Raw genomic sequence first — 20,448 nt, 5'->3', positions numbered from 1 at the left:
AAACAATGAAACATAGGTATTTCAAATATTTTGGAATGAAAAGTAACATCTCGAGATACTAAAATATTTGAAGAACTAACTTCTGATGACATGGCTGATATGAAGTTTGCACCTATGACTTGAGTTGACGTGGAACGAAGTTTTTCGAGATACAAAACAACACTGGCCAATAACCGTCGAAGATTTATGTTAGAGAATATTAAGCAGCACCTGATTATACAGTTCTATTATGAAACACAAGGTAAAAATATAAAAAAATGTACCTATCTTATTGTATATTCTTTTTTTGATTAAAAAGAAGAAAAGACAGCGAGGAAATGATGAAAGTGATACTAATAATTAATACCTAAGAATAAAAATGTATTTAAACATAATTGAACAAATTTTTTCAATATTAAAAATAATTTTATGAGCATTTTTTTTTTTTAAAAAATGTCTGTTATGAATGCATTAAATCGTATTTTTAAAGATATTTTTCCTGTTCTTTGCAGCATTCAAATTCGTTCCCTATAGTTATTATTATAAAAGAACATCATCGTTTATCATATACTGGGCAATGTTCAAAAATTGAAAAGCTTACGAATAGCCATAAGTACTTGTACAGAAAGGAAAAGTCAAAACACTAAATACATGACCAACTGATAATGGCCACAAATAATATTTTAAATGAAGTGATTATCAAATCAAATAGTAATATAAATTCCAGGTTGGTGCAAATATACGGTTTCGTAAACTTTCATCTCCGTGTAGTACACGATTTTTATCACTCTGTGGCGCAAGTTTAAAAATAATTTTAAATAATTTATTTTTTTGAATTATCGACGTTCGAATAACAATCGTTCAATCGGTTTTATTTTATTAGCAAAGGAGCTATAAGCTACCTCTATATATATCATATTTGGACCCCCAAATTAATTGAGTACATTTCTTGAGGATCTATATTTGATGTTTATATTAGCTGTTATTTAAATTTAATTTTCATACATTCCCTTTTGACTTGAGCATCCACAAACAAATTATCCCGTTAAAATACATGATAATAATTTTTCAACAATGAACATGTCACCTACTTAGATACTATACGTTTGCATGTATTTTTTATTTTTATACTCATAGTGTTCAAGCACGCTTTAAACTGCGACAGTGAAACGACTAAATGCCAACAGTGTGCTGTTTATCTGTATATGATTTAATATAGGTGTGTACTAGATATTATGAGTATATCATCAAATACTTAACTAATATGTTAGGATTTGATAGATACTAGCGTCATATAGATACGCTGCCAAAAATATACAAAACTATGATTGTTATGGGTAAATAATAAATAAATAACAATAATTTCTTATATGAATATAACATTTATTTATTTTAATTATATATATTAAGTAGTTACTATTCTAGTTGTATAAAGTAATTATTAGAGTTTTTGTTGGATCGGGAGGATATGGCGCCATCTGCGTATACCTACTGTTTGAAATATTGTACCCCTTAAAATTAAGGGCTAAATAAACCTAATGCGAATTACCAGAGCTAGGATTTTGGTGACTTTTGCATTTTTTTCTCTAAGTGTAATACAATTCTCGTACAATTCTAACCAAAAAGTAAATCTGTTTCGTAATATAACAATTTAAAATATGTAATTTTTATTTTGCATTTTTTGTGTTAAATGCACTTTATTGCATTTTTAAGGTCATTTTTAAGTAATATTACAAATATAAAGTTAATTTTGTGTATTTAAACTAATATTTGTTTAATTTTAAGCTTTTTTTAATATGTGTTGTAAAGGTAATCCCAATTAGTACCTATATAGGAAATTACCTACTCCAGTCCATTGATATTGAAAAAATAATATAATTAGTTGTCGATTTATCCGATAAGATTAAATATCGAACGAACCCATAACTATTTAGGTATACAATAGTAGCTTTAGTAGTGAATTCGACACGTACCTATATGGTTCTACCAATCTTAACTGTACAAAATGCCAACAATTAAGTCAACAGTAGGAAGCCGTTTACGTAGTTTTGTGAGCGAGTTTGGTGCCGATATTTTTTAGATTCGACTACTATAAAAGAAGCAAAAGAACTTATGTCTAAATCAAGTTTAGAGGCTAATCTATTTTATATAAAATCTAATTTTGGTTTCATTCCTTCAGAAATAAAAAATCTGGAGGCTTCTGGATTCTTACTATCAGAATCTATTAATAAAATAAAACAAATTGAGACTACATTGTCCCTTGCTCCTATTGTAATTGGAGAAACAATATAAAACAAACTGCAAAATGTTTTGATGAAAAATAATGGGTTCAGTTTTAAAAAATATAATATATCTGCCATTCTGGACGGTAAAAATACAACAAGTAAAGATGGTATTCCGGAAGACCTAACTTTATATGATATGGTTCATTTCAAATATGCCCCTGTTACTTCTGTGGACGTTGAACGAAGTTTTTCTTTATATAAAAACATTTTATCTGACCGCCGTCGCAGCTTCCTGTTTGTAAATCTTAAGAATCGTCTAATTGTGCAATGCAATAATATGTGTAATAATATGATATATTTTTCATTAAATTATTTTAATTTATGCTTTTATTGATTTTTCAGAATAATTATATCAGGAAGCGATTACATTCACAAGTATATTATGTTCATAATTAATAATTAATAATAATATTTATTTTTAAAATAAATTTTTTTCGCTCATCTAAGTACATTTTTTGGTCATTTTTAAGTTCATTTTTTAGAATTTTTAGGTCGTTTTTGCATATTTTTTAAATCATTAAAATCAATCAATTAAAAAAGCTTTACTAATTACCTAATAACAGTAATTTCAAAAAATAACATCACAATACTACTTTGACAGTAAAATGTACACATAACATGTTTAAGGTATATGCATGGTACACTGCGACCATATTACCAATTATTTTAATAAACACTTTGGATATAATAAAATGTGTCCTAGACTACATTAATAATTATTAACCAACTTCTATTATACACACATGATAAGCAATAAAATAATTTTATTAAAAGGCTGCCCGAAATCTATTGTCCTCGATCAGTCCTTTTTCCCCCTAAATACGCCCCCGAATCATATATATTGTATATCATTTGAGCGATGTCAGGTTATAAAAACGATTTTTAAAACTTTCCTATTATGCCTCAGCCACATATATATGTGTTCATCGATCAATCACCATTGTTATCAAAGCGGGAACCACGGGGATTAAATACGTATACTGTAAATGAGTTTGCTCAGAATCGTCGTCTAACACTCGTGCGTGACGTTTGTGTAAGATTTTTTTAACAATGTAAATCGTGCAGAAATACAAATAAAATCTGTATTATTCAATGCACAAGTCATCGAGACCCATACTTAATTGCCAGATAAGCCCCTGTAAAATCGATTATCCTAGGTAATATATTAATATTATAGCATTCTAATATTGTTCGGTTTTATATATTATATTAATAATAACAATATGTGTATCTTTGCAGTTAGTGTTAGACGTTATAATTTAGTTGATAAAATGCAAAGACTGTAAAGTGACCACTGACCAACTATAACGAAAAATATGACGTATCGAATGACAGTTCATCATTTTTAATTATTTTGGCTTATATACACGACATTTGATATTTTTTCATAATTTATTAGAATAACGATAAAAATAAAATTATTTTATTTTATTTGATGCTGTTTTGTAATGACTAAAAATGATATAAAAATGTATTACATTTTAATTTGTTAACATGATGACTTTAATGGTCATTTACGGTAGCACGGTATACGTAATAAAATAATATATTATATTTAAATTAAATTGTGAAAGAATTTGTTATAGAACTAATTGGGCAACACAGGTTTTTGTAACTTGCGGTAGGAAATCCAAACTATAAGTTAATATTTTATATTTCCACAAGATCTAATTAAATTTAAAATCATCTCCATCCCCCCGTCACACGATCACGAAATAAATCCGTTGGACGGCACGGTGTATGTAATAAAAAGAATGACGTGCTCGACGACTCTGCGGGGAATCGTCGCTGTCGATTAGGCTTAATTATTATATTACTGTTAATTATAAATTATGATAATATAATATTATGTGAATTGTAAAATTTTTTGCGGGTGCAAAAACGATGGCGATAACAATGACATTCAAGAAAAAACAAACTAATTGACAGGACGGTTATGGGATTTTGATCCAATTATAATAATAATGATACGCACGACCGGCCCTCGAATCGCCTCTACACAACACTGTTTTCGCTCATTAAACCACTGAGGCGGCATTCGTCGTCGTCACTCGTCTTCGCGAGTCGTGTATTATTATTATATTATATTATATTATACCTATATCATATTGTGTGTGTAATACAGTCGTCGAGTGTTCTCCGCCCGATATCATATTATTATTATTATTATTATTATTATTATTATTACCGAGCTCATATTATTGTAAATTTCTCCACCCGCGGTTCTCTCAACAGTATAATAATAATAATATATATGTCAACGGGGTCCTTTACAATAATAATACTATACGCGGCGTTTACGTATATATATTATATAATAATAATAATATGCTATAATAGGTACCTATATAATATAATACACGCGCCAGCAGACAATATAATAATAAACGCTCGGGAATATAATAATAATGACGACGACGACGACGACAACGACAACGACAACGACAACGACAACGATAATAATAAACGAGTTGATTATTAACCCGTTGTTGACGACGACCGTATAATATAATATTATACTCCGTATATAGGTACCCATTGGCGCGCGTGTATTTTCCCATTTCTCAAATGTCGCGTGGAGTGCAGACCTCGTGCAAGTCGTATTGTTTTCGGAAAATTCACGCGAGCAACCGTACACCTATATACACACATTATTATTGCTGTGTTATGTAGTGATGTGCATATTATAGAATATATTTAATATATAGGTATTGAAATCGAGCGGGGTCGACGACGAGCTGAAGATTTCCGAGCTCCGAATAAGACCTGGTTAGATGTGGTTTGGGCGTGGGGAGGGCGAGGGCGTGATGCGGTAGTACTCATCGGTGCATTGCACCGCATCCACCGACCATGTATTATTATATCATTTAATATATGTTATTTCGATATCCACTGCATAAGATGACGGTTATGGGTGGGTGGGTGCAGTGCGCGCTTGTAAAAAGTAAATGGACCTGTGCACCCCTTACACCTCGTCAGTCTGCGGCTACTCGCGTGTTGATATCACATTGTCGTCTTCGCCGCCGTGATTAAATTGAACCGTCAAGCGCATATCATGGGTACTTAGTACTTACAACAAGTATATAGTCATTACAATAATAAAAATATGATTTATATATATTATCATCATAATTTCGTGGCGTACTGCACATGTGTAAGCATTAGCTGACGGATGCAAGAACATAGAGACGAAAAAATCCTAACAAATCTAAACCATCAAAAGTCATGATGTTTAATTTTAAATGAAATTCTAGTCTCGAAAAAAAAACTTATTTATCATCACACCAGTGTGTTATCAAAATGTGTGGCCCTGCCAAACCAACAAAAATCCGTTCTATACGAGTATATTTATTATTTAAATTTTCAGTCCATCTCCTCATTATAGTTACGTGGATACCCCGTAGAATATCGTACATGAAAAACTCTGCGCTCCATGGCAGTCTGAACAGTCAATAAACTTGCAAAAGAATCATTTTAAACAATTCCACTCAAATTTATTGAACTACCCCAACCACCTCGTATTGATAAAATGACTTTTCTCTTACGTCCTCACTGACCTCACTACGTCAGATAACATCCACCGTCGTCTCAAAATAAATTGGCTCAGAGACCTACTATCAAAGAAATCTTACAAAACTTGTATTCTGAAGTTCTGATTACTCAATAGTCAATATGATGTAATTTTCGAGTGTTTCGTGTTTTTTGTTCTAAATCATGACTAAATCATTAGGTACCAGGATTTGTGTTTAACATATTTTAATATATTTTATTTTGTTTTTGTACAATAGTTTAGGGGCCTCAACCTTCTCCCCTCCCGTGTGGCACAAGCCTCGTGCTTTTAAATCACGTTTACTGGTAGAAAAAGGAACTCAGCTTGATAGGAACTCGGTTATATATGTTCAAACATTTAAAATTAAAAATATAATAAAATATTAACTGCAAAATAATTTACAAAATAATGTTAATGTTTTCATCAAATACTATTTGTCGAAATTTTGACTTCAAGCGTGCCTTTAAAAATATAAATAGGCCAAAATATTTAACATATAGTATAAAATGTTTCTATAAATATTTTGTTAAATGTCAAATTATCTTATTGTGTATTCTATATTAAATTACTACAAAAAATCACATCAAAAAGTGATGTTGAGTAAATATTCAAATATTTCCGATGCTTTTCTTTAGTATTGTTGTAGTGTCATCACTGTACTTTAAACAGTTTAAACCAACTTTTTTACTAACCTATTTACACATTTACATGAATTTCGAAACGTTTTCCATTTGTGACGACAAGTGAATCTACATAACAACAAATTAACCTACACCAGCACTTTATACTATAAATATGACCAGGAAGAGGAGAAGCAAAACGACAAAATTATAATATTGTGTACCCGGGATTCAGAACGGACCGAAACGCGTTTCCGGTAAACCATAATATTCAAAGTATGGAGTTCCACACCGTAAATATATAAGCTTTGAGTTCCATTCCGTATGTTTAATTCCACGTGGAAAAACATTTATTTTGAAGAAATATACGACTTTTTTATACGTAAATAATATTAACAAAGTTATTATTTACAGTTGTAATAAAAAAAACCATCATATTGTAACATAAGTACATATTGGCCACTTATAACAGCGAATGGGCGTATTCGATTTGAATATACGTATAAATATGATCTACAAATAAATTAAAGAATCAATTTCTGTTTTAGTTTTTTTTCTGATTTCTTATATTATTCGTGTATTGTTTGAAAAATAAATAAGGATATTTCAGTTGATTTAGCTGTAATATAAAATATTGTGGTTGTCGGCTATGAATTATCATTTATCTGTGACAATAATAGTATCTTTTATTCAGATAGAAAGTAATACAACTACTGGGTGTCGAGATTTAAAGAAGATTATTCTGTGAATAGATGAAATTAGAGGAAGGTTTGATATGCAAAGTCATAAGAAGTGGCACTGATATACAAAATTAAATTTAAGATAAGGATCCTGAACCACCCAAGTATTATTGAAACCACTGTCACAAAAAATTTAAAATCCAACAGTATTTTAATATTTCATTATTGATTATCTCTCTCTCCCTCTCTCCTTCTTCCAAGGTTCCAACCAATACATAGGTATGTAACAAATTAGATAAATATATTACAATATACAAATAATATTTAATTACCAGCAATATTCAATATTATATTATTTAAAAATAGTAATATGTAACTTTTTATGTTATAGTATAATAAAATTGTAATTATGATATCCTTTCATAACAACTTTAAAATTCTTAACAAAGCCATCTTCATTATTGCTAAAGTGATCAGAATTTTCTTCATTGACATAAATCCCGACATGAATACGCTTAAAGTTACTGGAAAAACAAATAACCAAGTAAGTGATGTACCTGAATTGCCTATCCAATACGCCGCGTGACCATAATTGTATAATTTGAAACACTTATAAAAACATGGTATATTTTTTTTACAAACATTTTACTATCAGCATCAAATTTAAAATATATGTAAAAAAAGAATTTACAAAACCTAGAAAAAACAACCTTGCAGGCTGCAGCAATATGCACGGGAATCGCTAGTCTGTCGATAAATAATATAAAATAAAACGAAAAATAAAATAATAATACTACTGTACGCAAAAAACGGAAGGAAATGAGGGATCGAAATAGAATATTCTATTCAATATTATTATAATAATATAATATGTGAAGACGACGACGAACAAAAGCGAACAACAGCGCCGAGTTGCTGAGCGACGTCTTTTTGCCGGGTGACTAGTGATATGGGAATCGGGAGAGCCGAACAGGTGCGCCGGCAAACGATGTTTGTGCATTCGGTTGACTGCAAAGGCTAATACGTCCCTTCGGGGAAATCGTACTTAGTTTATTCAACTATGAACCCAAAAGATAATAAAGCGTTGGGGTGAAGAGGCGGTGCACGTATAGGGGGTGGTCGTATCTGCGCGCCAGTTAAAAGCAAAACAATATTACCTAATATTATATTATTATTATCATTATCATCATTATTATTATAACTATTATTATTATTATTATTATTATACAGAGACTCACGACGGAGGTATATTAGTCGTGAATCATGATATTATTATAATATAAAGGTGCAACGCGCGAGCACCGTTATAAAAATAAATCGTTAAAAACAACGAATTGAAAATTTAGAATAACAGTATAAATACTAATACATGGGTAGACATACTGTTATTATATAGATACACACTACACAAGCTCATAAATATTATTAAACACACAAAAACCGAATATGGTTTGAGTGACCTCGCTCGTGTGCCTGCGATAACAGACAGTATGCGAAATTATACGAACCCCTCAGGTTTTTCCGTACTGACTTTGAGAATGATCACATGTCAGCCGACCGGAATCAACAACTTATTTTACGCTTAAAAAATGCAGGATTTATAAGGGTACTATTGTGATGCTATCATGATCTTTTAATTTTAAACTCACTACAATAAAATTATATTAAGTACACGACCGAAAATGTCTATTTTGATGCGTTCGAATAATCACACGCTGAAATTATGGCATTATTAAGAAATGGTCAATAATAAATCCGAAGCTGTTGTTTTATTTAAAAATAAATTCTCATAATAGATGTTTTTTTCTGAAATTCTCAAAAATCGAGTAAAAGATTTTTGAGGGACAACGATTCTCGTTGTCGTAGTGTATTGATAATGCAGCAAGGTTATAACTGAACTATATAGGTAGCACGAGTACCCGTATTAAGCGTTTAAGTTTAAAAAAGGCAAAATGGATTTTCGATTCCACTCACTAACGCATCTGACATGAGATGATCATTCTCAAATTTATGGAAAAGCATAAAAAAAACTCCGAATATCTGTCCTAACATCCATGTTATTTTTCATATCATTTACTATAGGATCTGTAGCACACAATTTCGTATTTTTGGGAATTGGGAATAGAATTTACAGGCTAACTTAAAATAAATAGTAGTAGGTATATTAGCAACTAACTACGTTTCCATAACTCATTATGTAGTGGTTGGAACCATAATTGTGATTTTTTAGGTTTTGACTTTTGGTACCTCGAAAAAACAAAAGCTTCGGTTCCTTTCCAGTTATACATACATGTTAAGCGTAGTTAAAAAAAATAACAAATCAATAAGATCAAAGTAATTGACGTGAAAATATACGTCTGTTGAGTACTCTCAAAATATATAAGTTCCTTAAGATTTAGTTTCTAAACTATTTATACAAGAATTTTATAGAATTAAAATCCAATTTTTTTTAAAGGGTTCTGCAGGTGCATTTCGTTGCCATCCAATAATTATTATGATATAAGTATCAAAAATTGAAATTCAGTCTCACCCTCCTAACATTTTCAATATCTAACTTTGAAATAACTAACATCTAACAACATCCGAAAAAAAAATGGTGACTTTTACTGCCATTTTTACCTCGTACTATCTACCACCGAAAACAAGCCAAACCATAATCTTGCTATAATTACTATACAATATGCAATATGCATCCTTTGGTCACATTTTGGATTTGTGTGCATAGTGAAAAAAAATAAATGACAGCATCACGTCGACACAGCAGAATGCGGGGAAACTGTAAGACATGTATAAAAACAAATTCAAACAAATACAAAAACCATAAGAGCAGCGCCATCTTCTGACGAAAATAAACAGACAGCTTACACACGCGATAAGAATTTCTACCACTAGGGCGATCAGCTATTACCAAAATAAAATAAAAATATTTTATTTCAAGGATTTAATTTTTAATATAGTTCAGTGGTTCTAAACCGCGGGTGTTCCGTGGACTTAGTATAAGTGTTCCACCAAAATTTTAAAATCAGTGAAAAAAAAATTCTTTCAAAATAGAATCACTTAGGTTCTGTTGGTTTATTTTTGTACACAAAAACGTTATCGTTAACTTTTAAATTATATAATGTGTCAGGATACTATATAATATATTAATATACATTATTATTACTATATTTTACGATAATCGCCACCATACTGCGATAACATACGTCATAGATATCGACAATTTTATTTTCCGCACTAATAAAAGTTATAAAATACATTAGTATTAGTGCGATGCCCACGGTTATCAACGTTAGACGCGTGTACAACTTCGTAAATAAGGATTCTGTTATTTTTTTAAGTAAGTTTATTTTGAAATTTATTTTATTTATTAATTTAATTTGTAACGACTATTTTAATAACAAAATGGACACATTTCTTAAACTAAAACATGATTCTGGTACTGATAATGCAAGTACAAATACAAGCAATATCAATGATGATACTTTCAATAATGAAAATAAAATAAAAAAGGTCAATAGACAATATTGCAACCATTTTTTAAATTTTGGGTTCACTTATGTTGACGAAAATTATTGTCGAATTCCCCTTTGTGTGGTTTGTTGAGAAAAGTTGTCTAGTAGCACAATAACACCATCGAAATTAAAACGGCATTTTTCATCTAAACACTCAAATCTCCAGTCTAAAGAAAAAAATTATTTTGAAAGGTTGTTGAATAATCAAATGAATCAAAGAAAACATTTTTAAAAAATTATAACAATATCTGATAAAGCACAAATCGCATCTTATAAATTAGCCTAAATAATTGCAAAAGAGTTAAAACCACACACCATAGCAGAGAGTTTGATTTTATCGGCATGTTCAGAAATAGTTAAAATTATGTTTGGCGATGATGCAAAAAAAGAAATTATGAAAATTCCGCATTCAGGTGATACAATAAAAAACAGAATTATACACATGGCAGATGATATTGAGAAAACTGTCACTAACAAGCTTACTACTAATAAACTATATTTCGCTTTGCAAATTGACGAGTCTACTGATATCAGTGGTATACCTCACGTACTAGGATTTGTTCGTTGCATTGATGAAAATAAAATACCGAATCAATTTTTATTCTGTAAACAACTTACTGAACGTACAACGGGGCAGAATGTTTTTGATTCAATTTCGTCACATTTAGATAAATTTAACATAACATGGGAGTATGGGACCAATGTGTAGGAATCTGCACCGACGGAGCTCCTTCAATGGTTGGTTCTATTAAAGGATTTACAACATTGGCGAAGAAATAAAATCCTAATATCAAATCTACACATTGTTTTTTACACCGAGAATCACTTATTTCGAAAATATTACCTATTACATTAAAGTCCGTATTGGATCACATTGTAAGCATGATTATTGATTAACTACATAAAATCACGTCCATTACAATCACCCCTATTTAAAAAAACTGTGTGAATCAATGTAAGCTCAGCACGTATGTTTACTTTTACATTGTGAAGTAAGATGGTTATCGCGAGGTGAAGTTCTAAATCGAATTCTGGAACTTAAGAATAAATTGTTAATGTTTTTTCAAAACGAAGGTAACATTGTTTTTATATCTTTTCTTACAGATGATATTTTGTGTGTTAAAATGGCATATTTAGCTGATATTTTTAATTATTTAAATAGCGTAAATGCAAGTATGTAAGGTAAAAACGAAAATATTCTTACATCCACGGATAAACTATTAACATTTTAAAAAAATATATATTTTTGGAGAACACGTATAATTCAAGGTTAGGACATGTTTCCTTCAATTAAAAATAATAATGAAATAATTCCTATTATAACAGAACCTTTAGTAGCATTATTAGAAGAAAAAATCACAAAATACTTTCCTGAATTGAATATTGAAAACTGAAAAGTATGATTGGATACGAAATCCATTTTCTACCATCAACACGTCACGTTATGAATTTACATTAGAAGAGGAAGAATGCATAGCGCTAACAACAGATTGAACACCAAAAATAAAATTTTCCGAAATAACAGTAGAAGAATTTTGGATTTCAGTTCAAACCGAATTTAAAAAAATTTCTTCAAATCAATTTCAATTAAAATACAATTTTCAACCTCATACTTGTTTGAGCTTGGATTTTCAATATTGATGAATATCAAAACAAAGAAACGAGAAAGGCTGATAAATATTGAAGAGGAAATGAGAGTAGCAATATCGTACATACGGCCAGACATTGAAAATATCTGTAAAAATCATCAGGCACAAATATCTCATACAAAGTGTTCAATTTCAAATTTTAAAATTTTTTTAAACTCTTTTTATTATTTTATTATTTTTAGTGACTAACACTAGCATGTATGACATGCAAACAATTTTATATTCATTGTTTAATATATTAAAAAAATTAAAAATGTATGTACCTTTTTTTTATTTTACGGTTGTGTTTCGCGAAAATCTTAGAAAATGAATGTTAAGTGTTCAGTCATTCGAAAAAGGTTAAGAACCACATTTTTGTATATAACTATATTATAGTTATATACAAAAATACACATTGTTACATTTTATATATTAATTTTTTTGGTAATAAGTATATCTATGCTATAAGTATACATTTTGAGAACCCACCATTATTAGGAGGTACTGTTGATGGACGGTTTTCTCCCCTCAAGTCATCAAGTTATGTATTATACTACTTTATCAAATTCACTTATTGTACTACTTGTTGTATAGATTGTAAATATTGCATTAAAAAAATAAAAATAAATAAATAAATAAAAAGTATATATTTTTAATTAAATATTAATATAGTGTGTTAATTACACTAATTAGCATTAAAAAAAATATTAATTGTTCAATCATTTTCATGTGGTTGTAAGTAATAATTGTATTCTTTTCCCTAGGGTCGGGGATTTTCTTTCGGCAATTTTTTATTACGATATGAGCACGGAACACGTGCAATATAAATTTAAAAAATATAAAATACTCACATTTACGGGCTATATGGCCATATAAACGTTACAATTGAAGCAGCCTGAAACAGTAAAATATTATTAGCATTGATAAAAAAATATTGTAACCGATGTCACTCAGGCATCACTCTATCGACGTTAAACAAAGTACAAACCGGCAACCGCCTAGAGCTTTTTCATGACGATATTCGTATTTTGTACGTTTCGGATATTATTCAGGATGATTCACCAAGCATGTTCATTGTTCAATGACGACGTTGACGATGACAGTGTCGAGGAACAACACTGATAATTAATGTTTTATGTTAAATTAAAAAAATGTAAATAAAAACAAATGTGAATTGTGATAGGTATGTAGAGTAGAGTGTAGTTGTCCGAAAATAATTATTATAGTGAAAACGTTATCAAAGTGATGCCCGTGTCGCCACTCGCTCGCTTCGCTGCGCTCGGACATACAAAAAGGAAAAATCCTTCGATTTGCTGTGCAGCGCCAACTCAAGTTGGTCACTGGGTAACCGCCGCGCGCCGTATAAACAATATAAATATACACGGTCTTAGAAGATTCTAGGTATCTACTAAGACCGTGTAAGTATAAGTAAAATCACCATGATTATGACAGCTAGGAACTTGGTTGCGGTAACAAAATAATATCAAGGCGGGTTTCCACTACACACGCGAGCGCATACGTGCATACAAATCATTTGCTGTGATTGGTTGTTTAGGTTAGGTTACCACACGATTACCCACATTACCGGGTTGTTGGGCATAGCTATTAGCTGAACATTTTTCGTGTACACGCCACACGGCACACGCATTGGTAATCGGAAAAAAAAGTCCCGGTAAAAAAGTCCCGGTAAAAAAAGTCCCACACTAGGAAAAAAAGTCCCGAAAAAAAAATATTATTCTTGTAGGTACTTGTACAGTTCTATAGTAAGTTGTGCTTTGTATTTTAGTGTGTAACTGTGTAAGTGTAATGAATAAAATGCTTGTACATAAATTTGTCATCTACCATAATAAGTAATAAATAATAGAAAAAAAAGTTTACTGGAAAATGCCAAAATACTTATTCTTATACTGCACTTGTACAGTTGTACTTTGTACTTATTTTAGTGTGTAATGTATTGGTAGGTATAAAATATATTTGTCCGCAGATGAAGCGAAATTAGCTTTAGATGCTGTAGGAGATTCGAAAACTGTTAAAAAACTAGGGCAAACTCGGACAGTAGAAAAACGGCTGCAAAATTTATGTATACAAATACAAGCGGGCAATATCGGTGTTTTAGATTTTTTAACAGCCGTAAGTCATAATATAAGAAAGAGGTGTACCTAATTATAATATTACATTTTTATAGCATTATTATTATAATTATATTGGTACTTTAATTGTATTATTATTATTTACTTTTATTTGACTTACTTATTATTGACTATTTATTATTGTAATAAATTGTAAGTAATTAACATCTTTTATGATATTATATGACTTTGTATGTATTTATATATTCATCGGGACTTTTTTTTCCTAGTGTGGGACTTCCACGCATTAGTGGAAACCCGCCTTTAATGAGGAAATTCTTGAAAACGGAAAACGTTGATGAAACGTTTAATAACGGAGAAATTCGGACTGTCTGTTAGCTAAACGAAGCTGCGAACGTGTTTGCAAACGCCATGATCCAGCGTGGCAGCGTTTTTCCTGTACACCTGTTTAGTTCTTTAGCTGGTTAAGTTCTTTAGAAGAACTAAAAGAGTACTATTTGTTTTGATAACCAATAAATTATATTTATACTTTTAGAGAGGTTTCATTATGGGCCATAACTACACAAGGAATGTGACTGAAAAACATAAATCTAGTTTTACGATTTAAACATCTTAAAGAATTGACAATTTCATTTTTTCCTGCTGATGGAACCAAGATGATGTCAACGTGTATTGATAACAAAACAAGGATATTTAATACAAAAAAATTTAATTCAGATGCTACAAGTAAGCTGGTCAATAATTTTAATGTTTCCTATAGTAATGTTCAATACATTATATGAGTTTCAAAATATGAAAAAGCTGAGGCAGGATGCTTAGTAGAAACTACTTATACTACTATAACTACTTTACCTATCCTATACCAACATTTTAGATAAAACAAATAACACATTTCAAAACTATCTAGACAAAAATAAAATTTTAAATTATTAAACTGTTGTTACCTATCAATTATTAGATGATCATCACAAACAAAATATCAAAATATACTAAGAAGTAAGAACAGTAATTTAATGTTGAATAATCTTATTTCAATCAATACATTTTATGTCAATGGCCAATGGGTCACCATAACTGAGGTATACCAATGAAAGTTAGATAACACGGATTGAATATTAATTCAAATATTATTTTTTAGAACCCACATACATAATTCCATATTTTAGACAGTATTATGATCATAGTTAACAAGCTAAATGGAATCCTGGAAGAATTATGCATTCTTCATTTCTTCAATGCCATTGCCAACAAGAGTATTTTTAATAATTGATCATTTATTCATATTTCAAATATTTGTAACAAAATAATCTTATATGAATTCTACTTAAAAGTATTAATTTAATTTGGTATTTAACAAGTTATTAGGATATATTAAGTATACAAGGTGATTTTTTAAGTATGCTTCACTCCCGTTTTTAATTTATAGTACATTTATTCAAATTCAGATTTTTAAAATCTTAAAATATACCTAAAGACGATATTTTCAAATGTCTGATATTTTTGCTACCTATTTCTATTTGAGGAATGTCTTGTGCCGATACAAACTACTTATTTTTCAAATAAAAACTCTCCCTCCCCATTTTATTCTATGTGTATATTACCTATTTTTTCTTTATAAGATCAGGCCACTTGGCATTGGTAAGTGGTTAGGGTTGGCGGCTCAAGAATTTCTTAGAAAAAATTAAAGAGAATAATTTTGGGACTATAAGAGCAATTAGTTACCGTCATTAATATTAAAGTTGAATATTCATGCTTGCCACTTGCCTTTTTATGTAGTACCATTTTTCTGGTTGAAAATGAGATAATTATTAGTTTACAGTGTTTATACCTATACTTCATATTTGTCAGTAGGTATTCATACTACAATAAAATGTACACATTAAATGTTGATACATATTATACCCATGTTGATTTTTTAATTATTACATTAAACTACAGTGAATGAGTGTACATGACGATGACTTGTGTTATAAACTTATTCTAGAGTAACTGACATAACTGATATTTTAATGAGGTGTATAAGAGCGACATAAGCTGTGTAACCAATATTTTATTTATTTTTTGTAAATTTAAAAAATAATTTTAAAAATATTTTAAAATATAGGTACTAAGAGTAATATAAAATGAGGGCCCAGATTTATTTATAGTACTGTAAATGAAAAATTCATGTGGGGGTCTGCCTGATGCTATGTAATACCTATTAGATATAGTAATTTGTATAAATTATTTATATTGATGTATCAATAAAATTTATCAAATCATTTAAGCAAACCCCTATAACTATTTTTATTGTAATAAGCAAGTAGAAATACTGCAGATACATTATAATATAAGCTAAAACATAATATACACAAAGAATTAAATCACTTAATCCTTGCTATCTCCCAGAACAAAGGTACATTATACACAATAAATATATAATTGTTGAAGAACAGAAGTTATAGAAAATTACAATTAAATTATTTTGTCGTAAATGACAAAAACTTGTTTTATTTTATTTTAAAAATGAGTTAAAATGCTTCAGTGCCATCAAATAATGATTTTAAAAATGATATAAAAATTATTAATTGATTTAAATCGAAATCACTCAAATACGATATGAAGAACATTTATCTTACTTGTTCTAACAAATATTCTTTCTTTTTTTTGTTTCTTATATTTGTATTAATGAAACTGTAAAAATTGGAGGAAGTTAAATTAGTTAGGCACTTGTCAAACATATATAAAATTATAAAAGTTCTCTAATCATTAAGGCATTAAATGTTTTATATTGGACAGTTATTAAAGTATTGGTATAATATTTTCATATGTGGTACTGGCTTTATGTGCAATTATAGCTCATACTTTAAGCCTAAAAAATTCAAATATACCTACAAAAAGTAGAAAAATGATTAAAATGCTCAAAAATTGATGAAAAAAAAAAATGACCTTTCAACCAAGACATGCAGAAAAACTACAAAATGTAATTTGTACCATTGAGTCCTTGACATAAGTTGAATTTATATAAATACTAGCTTTAGATAGAAGCATTAGAAAAAATGATGCAAAATGCATCATGTTCCAGCCCTTATTTATAATTAATAGCACCAACAAGTTTTTGATTTGTTTTATTCCTGTTAGTGCCGTAAAGCTTGTACTAGTTTTGAATTAGTAAATAGTTATTCTTAGATTGAATCCTGTATTCCTGTATCAAATATTAACCATATATTCAGTTTTGTCATGGTCAATTACTAATTGACATTAAAGTAGCAATAATCATGGATGTACATCATACCACAAGCAAAATGAACCTAAATATACATGGAATTGTGATTCCATTATCCCAACTAAAAGTGATGAGCCTCACAACAAGTGCATATTAAACAATAGGTATAATAATAGCACTGGTTCTGGAAAAAAATTTAATACACTTGTACAAGGAAAGAGAAGAAAAATTTACATTTGGAACAAAAAAACACTTCCAAATTAATTAACAATTAGACATTTAATAAAATAATTTAACTATATGATTATACCTAATTCAATAATCACGAAACTATGGTAGGTACAATAATGTTTATAAATAAGCTTATGTTAAGATTCCAAATCCTTAATAATTCTTTGAAATTAGATTTTTAAATAGGTACCTAGGTAACATTTAAGGAAAATGCATCGTCATGTCTTTTCACTTTTTCAGTTATAAAAATAATAATAACAAATAAGGGAATGATATTAATCATTTTTTTTAAATTAAACTAAACATTGCTCTTTAAAATATCCTAAAAATAAGTTTAAATTAAATAGAGAAATAAAAATTATAGCTCTATATTACATTTTTTTTAAAATCAATTAGTTCAACATTATAGATTAAATATGATTAAATATTTCCATTTCCTGTTCAATAGGTCTTGTGTTTCTTATAATTGACAGTCTGTATAAATAAAGGTACTTTTACCCGATAGTGTTGTTCTTGGTGGTTTTAAATCGATTGTCCAAGGTAAAAGGTATTGAGCACTTAATTTAAATACTTCCATTTCATCTGGATCTATTCTTGCTGCCATTCCTCTATTGAGCAAAAGATTAACTACTTCAGAAGCACTAGGCCTATTAGTAGGATCTAAGTTTACCATTTTTTTCAGCAATTTTTCAAGGCTTGTACTCAAAAATATAGTTTGAGGTAACGAAAATTCACCATTTCTCAGACGATGCCATTCTGGTCCATTTTTAGGTAAATGTTTGCGAGTTGCTGCCTCGTAAACTGTAAGCGCAGTAGAAAACACATCGACTTTCTGCAGCTGAGAATAATCGTCACGTAATAGTTCTTTAGGTAAATAACGAGAGTCTCCTTCCTCAATATTTCGGACATCTTCGACACATATTGTATGTCCAAAGTCACCAATCTTGTAAACAATATGTTTGTCAACTATGTCATCTTCGTCAACTAGACTATTGGCAAACAACAATGCCCCATTTGTTTTACATATCAGTATGTTGGATGCTTTTATGTCCAAATGAGCAAGTTTTATGGAATGAATGTGAGCCAAGCCATTGCACACATGCCACAACAATTGTCTCAGGGTATTGTCGCAGAACACATGATCAGACTCGTGTATCATGCGTTCCAGGGTGCCGCCGTGACAGAACTCCGTTTGAATATAAATGTGACCCCTCTCGAACCAGGCTGTGAAGTATGAGACCAAGTTTGGATGTCGACCTAACACCGAGTTTGCGTACACCTCCTTGCGGACCAAATGCTCAGGGCTCTTGTGCATTGTCTGTTTGATTTTTTTAATCGCGTAAGTTGCCCCGTCCAACAAATTTGTGCACTTGTATATGACGCCGAAGCTACCGGTGGCGATGAACTCGTCTACTTTAAACTCTTCGTTGAATCGAGACGTCTGTAATTCGCGTATACTGACGTTGGTCACCTGGCCGCTGTTCACCAGATGTCTGACGATGGACGGGTGGACGAGAGCAGGGGACTTGTTGTCTGGCGGTGTGCACTGTCCGAAGCGGTGGTCACTGACCTCGGGACCGGCGATGCTGTCTTTGTTCGATCCGTGAGCGCGTTTCTTCCGGTTTTTTAAAATCGCAATACCGGTCGGCGTGAATGGATTTACCGACACTTGGAACTTGGAGGTGATTCTAGCGGATCCCCCGGGCTGCCGGACTCGCGGAACGGTGACGGGGACCAACCGCGGCGTAGACGGGGGCAGACGATCGGCGACCAACCGCGGTGTGGACGGGGGCAAACGATCGGCGACCAACCGCGGTGTGGACGGGGGCAGACAGTCGTCGCCCAATTGTGGTTTGGTCGGTGACAAACTGTTGCCCGCCTGAAGTCTGGTCCTTGCAAAATAACAAACGATCAAACACAGAACGAGGAAAACACTGAAATAACCGACGGAGATGTCCATGACAGTAAATTACTCTTGGGACGCTATTTACAAGACGTCCGTCATGTTTTTCCTACAAACGCGAAACGGATACACTTCGGAAATCGGCACCTGCCAACTGAGACGTCGTGTGAACAGCGTGGCTTAAGTCTAAAGTCTAAGGAGGATCGTCAAAAATATTTTCTCCGAAGTCCTAGTTGCGAACGTCGACCCACGCGTTTCCAGTTTCCCGCGAATGTGGATAAGATTTTCACTTTTTATCGACACGACGACGTCCGACAAGATTATATCTGGAATTTTCGTACCAACTTAAGGTCCTTCGAAAGTTAATGGTCGACTGCAGTAACGTTCGTTAATATTTCAAAAAAAAGTTTCATACATTTTTTCTCATGCCGATTGTTATCACTATCACTGTATTTTAAAAATAGCACAGCCGCTAAAAGATAAGTCCGTTATTGTTAATTAAAGGATTGGGGTACTTGTCCCGAAATTTCATGGAGGAATAAAAAAAAAGGAAAAAAAAGATAAACCAACTTTGCTAACTTTAAATGAGTTCGAATTTTCAATTCAGAATTTAGTATTCCTAAATGCACCCACCTTGTTGAATACAAAATCAATTGTGTATTTAAAAATTACCGCCTTTTTGTATTTTATTGTTGTATTTTGTAACGGTTTTTCCAAGACGTTTTTCCCAGTTTCCCACCATCACGATTCACAAAGTACGAAGTA

At 30.9% G+C, this 20,448-nt stretch overlaps 1 protein-coding gene and 1 long non-coding RNA gene across 2 annotated transcripts; one reads left to right on the top strand and one right to left on the bottom strand.

Annotated features, from left to right (window-relative positions):
• The first annotated feature begins 14,622 nt into the window (after positions 1–14,622).
• On the top strand, positions 14,623–15,614 carry LOC111026378. The gene is made up of 3 exons (XR_002603688.1): positions 14,623–15,070; positions 15,303–15,423; positions 15,483–15,614. It is a non-coding gene; the product is annotated as an uncharacterized LOC111026378 (long non-coding RNA).
• A 2,501-nt stretch (positions 15,615–18,115) lies between these two features.
• LOC111026400 (wee1-like protein kinase) lies at positions 18,116–20,348 on the bottom strand. Its single transcript, XM_022304478.1, has one exon. The coding sequence runs from the start codon at positions 19,738–19,740 to the stop codon at positions 18,241–18,243; it is 1,500 nt and encodes a 499-aa protein (XP_022160170.1). The 5' UTR covers positions 19,741–20,348; the 3' UTR covers positions 18,116–18,240.
• Between the last annotated feature and the right edge of the window lie 100 nt (positions 20,349–20,448).

Source organism: Myzus persicae, unplaced genomic scaffold (assembly GCF_001856785.1).
Source record: "Myzus persicae strain clone G006 unplaced genomic scaffold, MPER_G0061.0, whole genome shotgun sequence".
Classification (NCBI taxonomy): Eukaryota; Metazoa; Arthropoda; class Insecta; order Hemiptera; family Aphididae; genus Myzus; species Myzus persicae.
The sequence above is the reverse complement of the archived record's forward strand: the minus strand, read 5'-3'. Positions and strand labels throughout refer to the sequence as shown.

Bases quoted from the DNA above. Each gene is read 5' to 3' on its own strand.
- LOC111026400 (XM_022304478.1), bottom strand. From the start codon at position 19,740: ATGGACATCTCCGTCGGTTATTTCAGTGTTTTCCTCGTTCTGTGTTTG.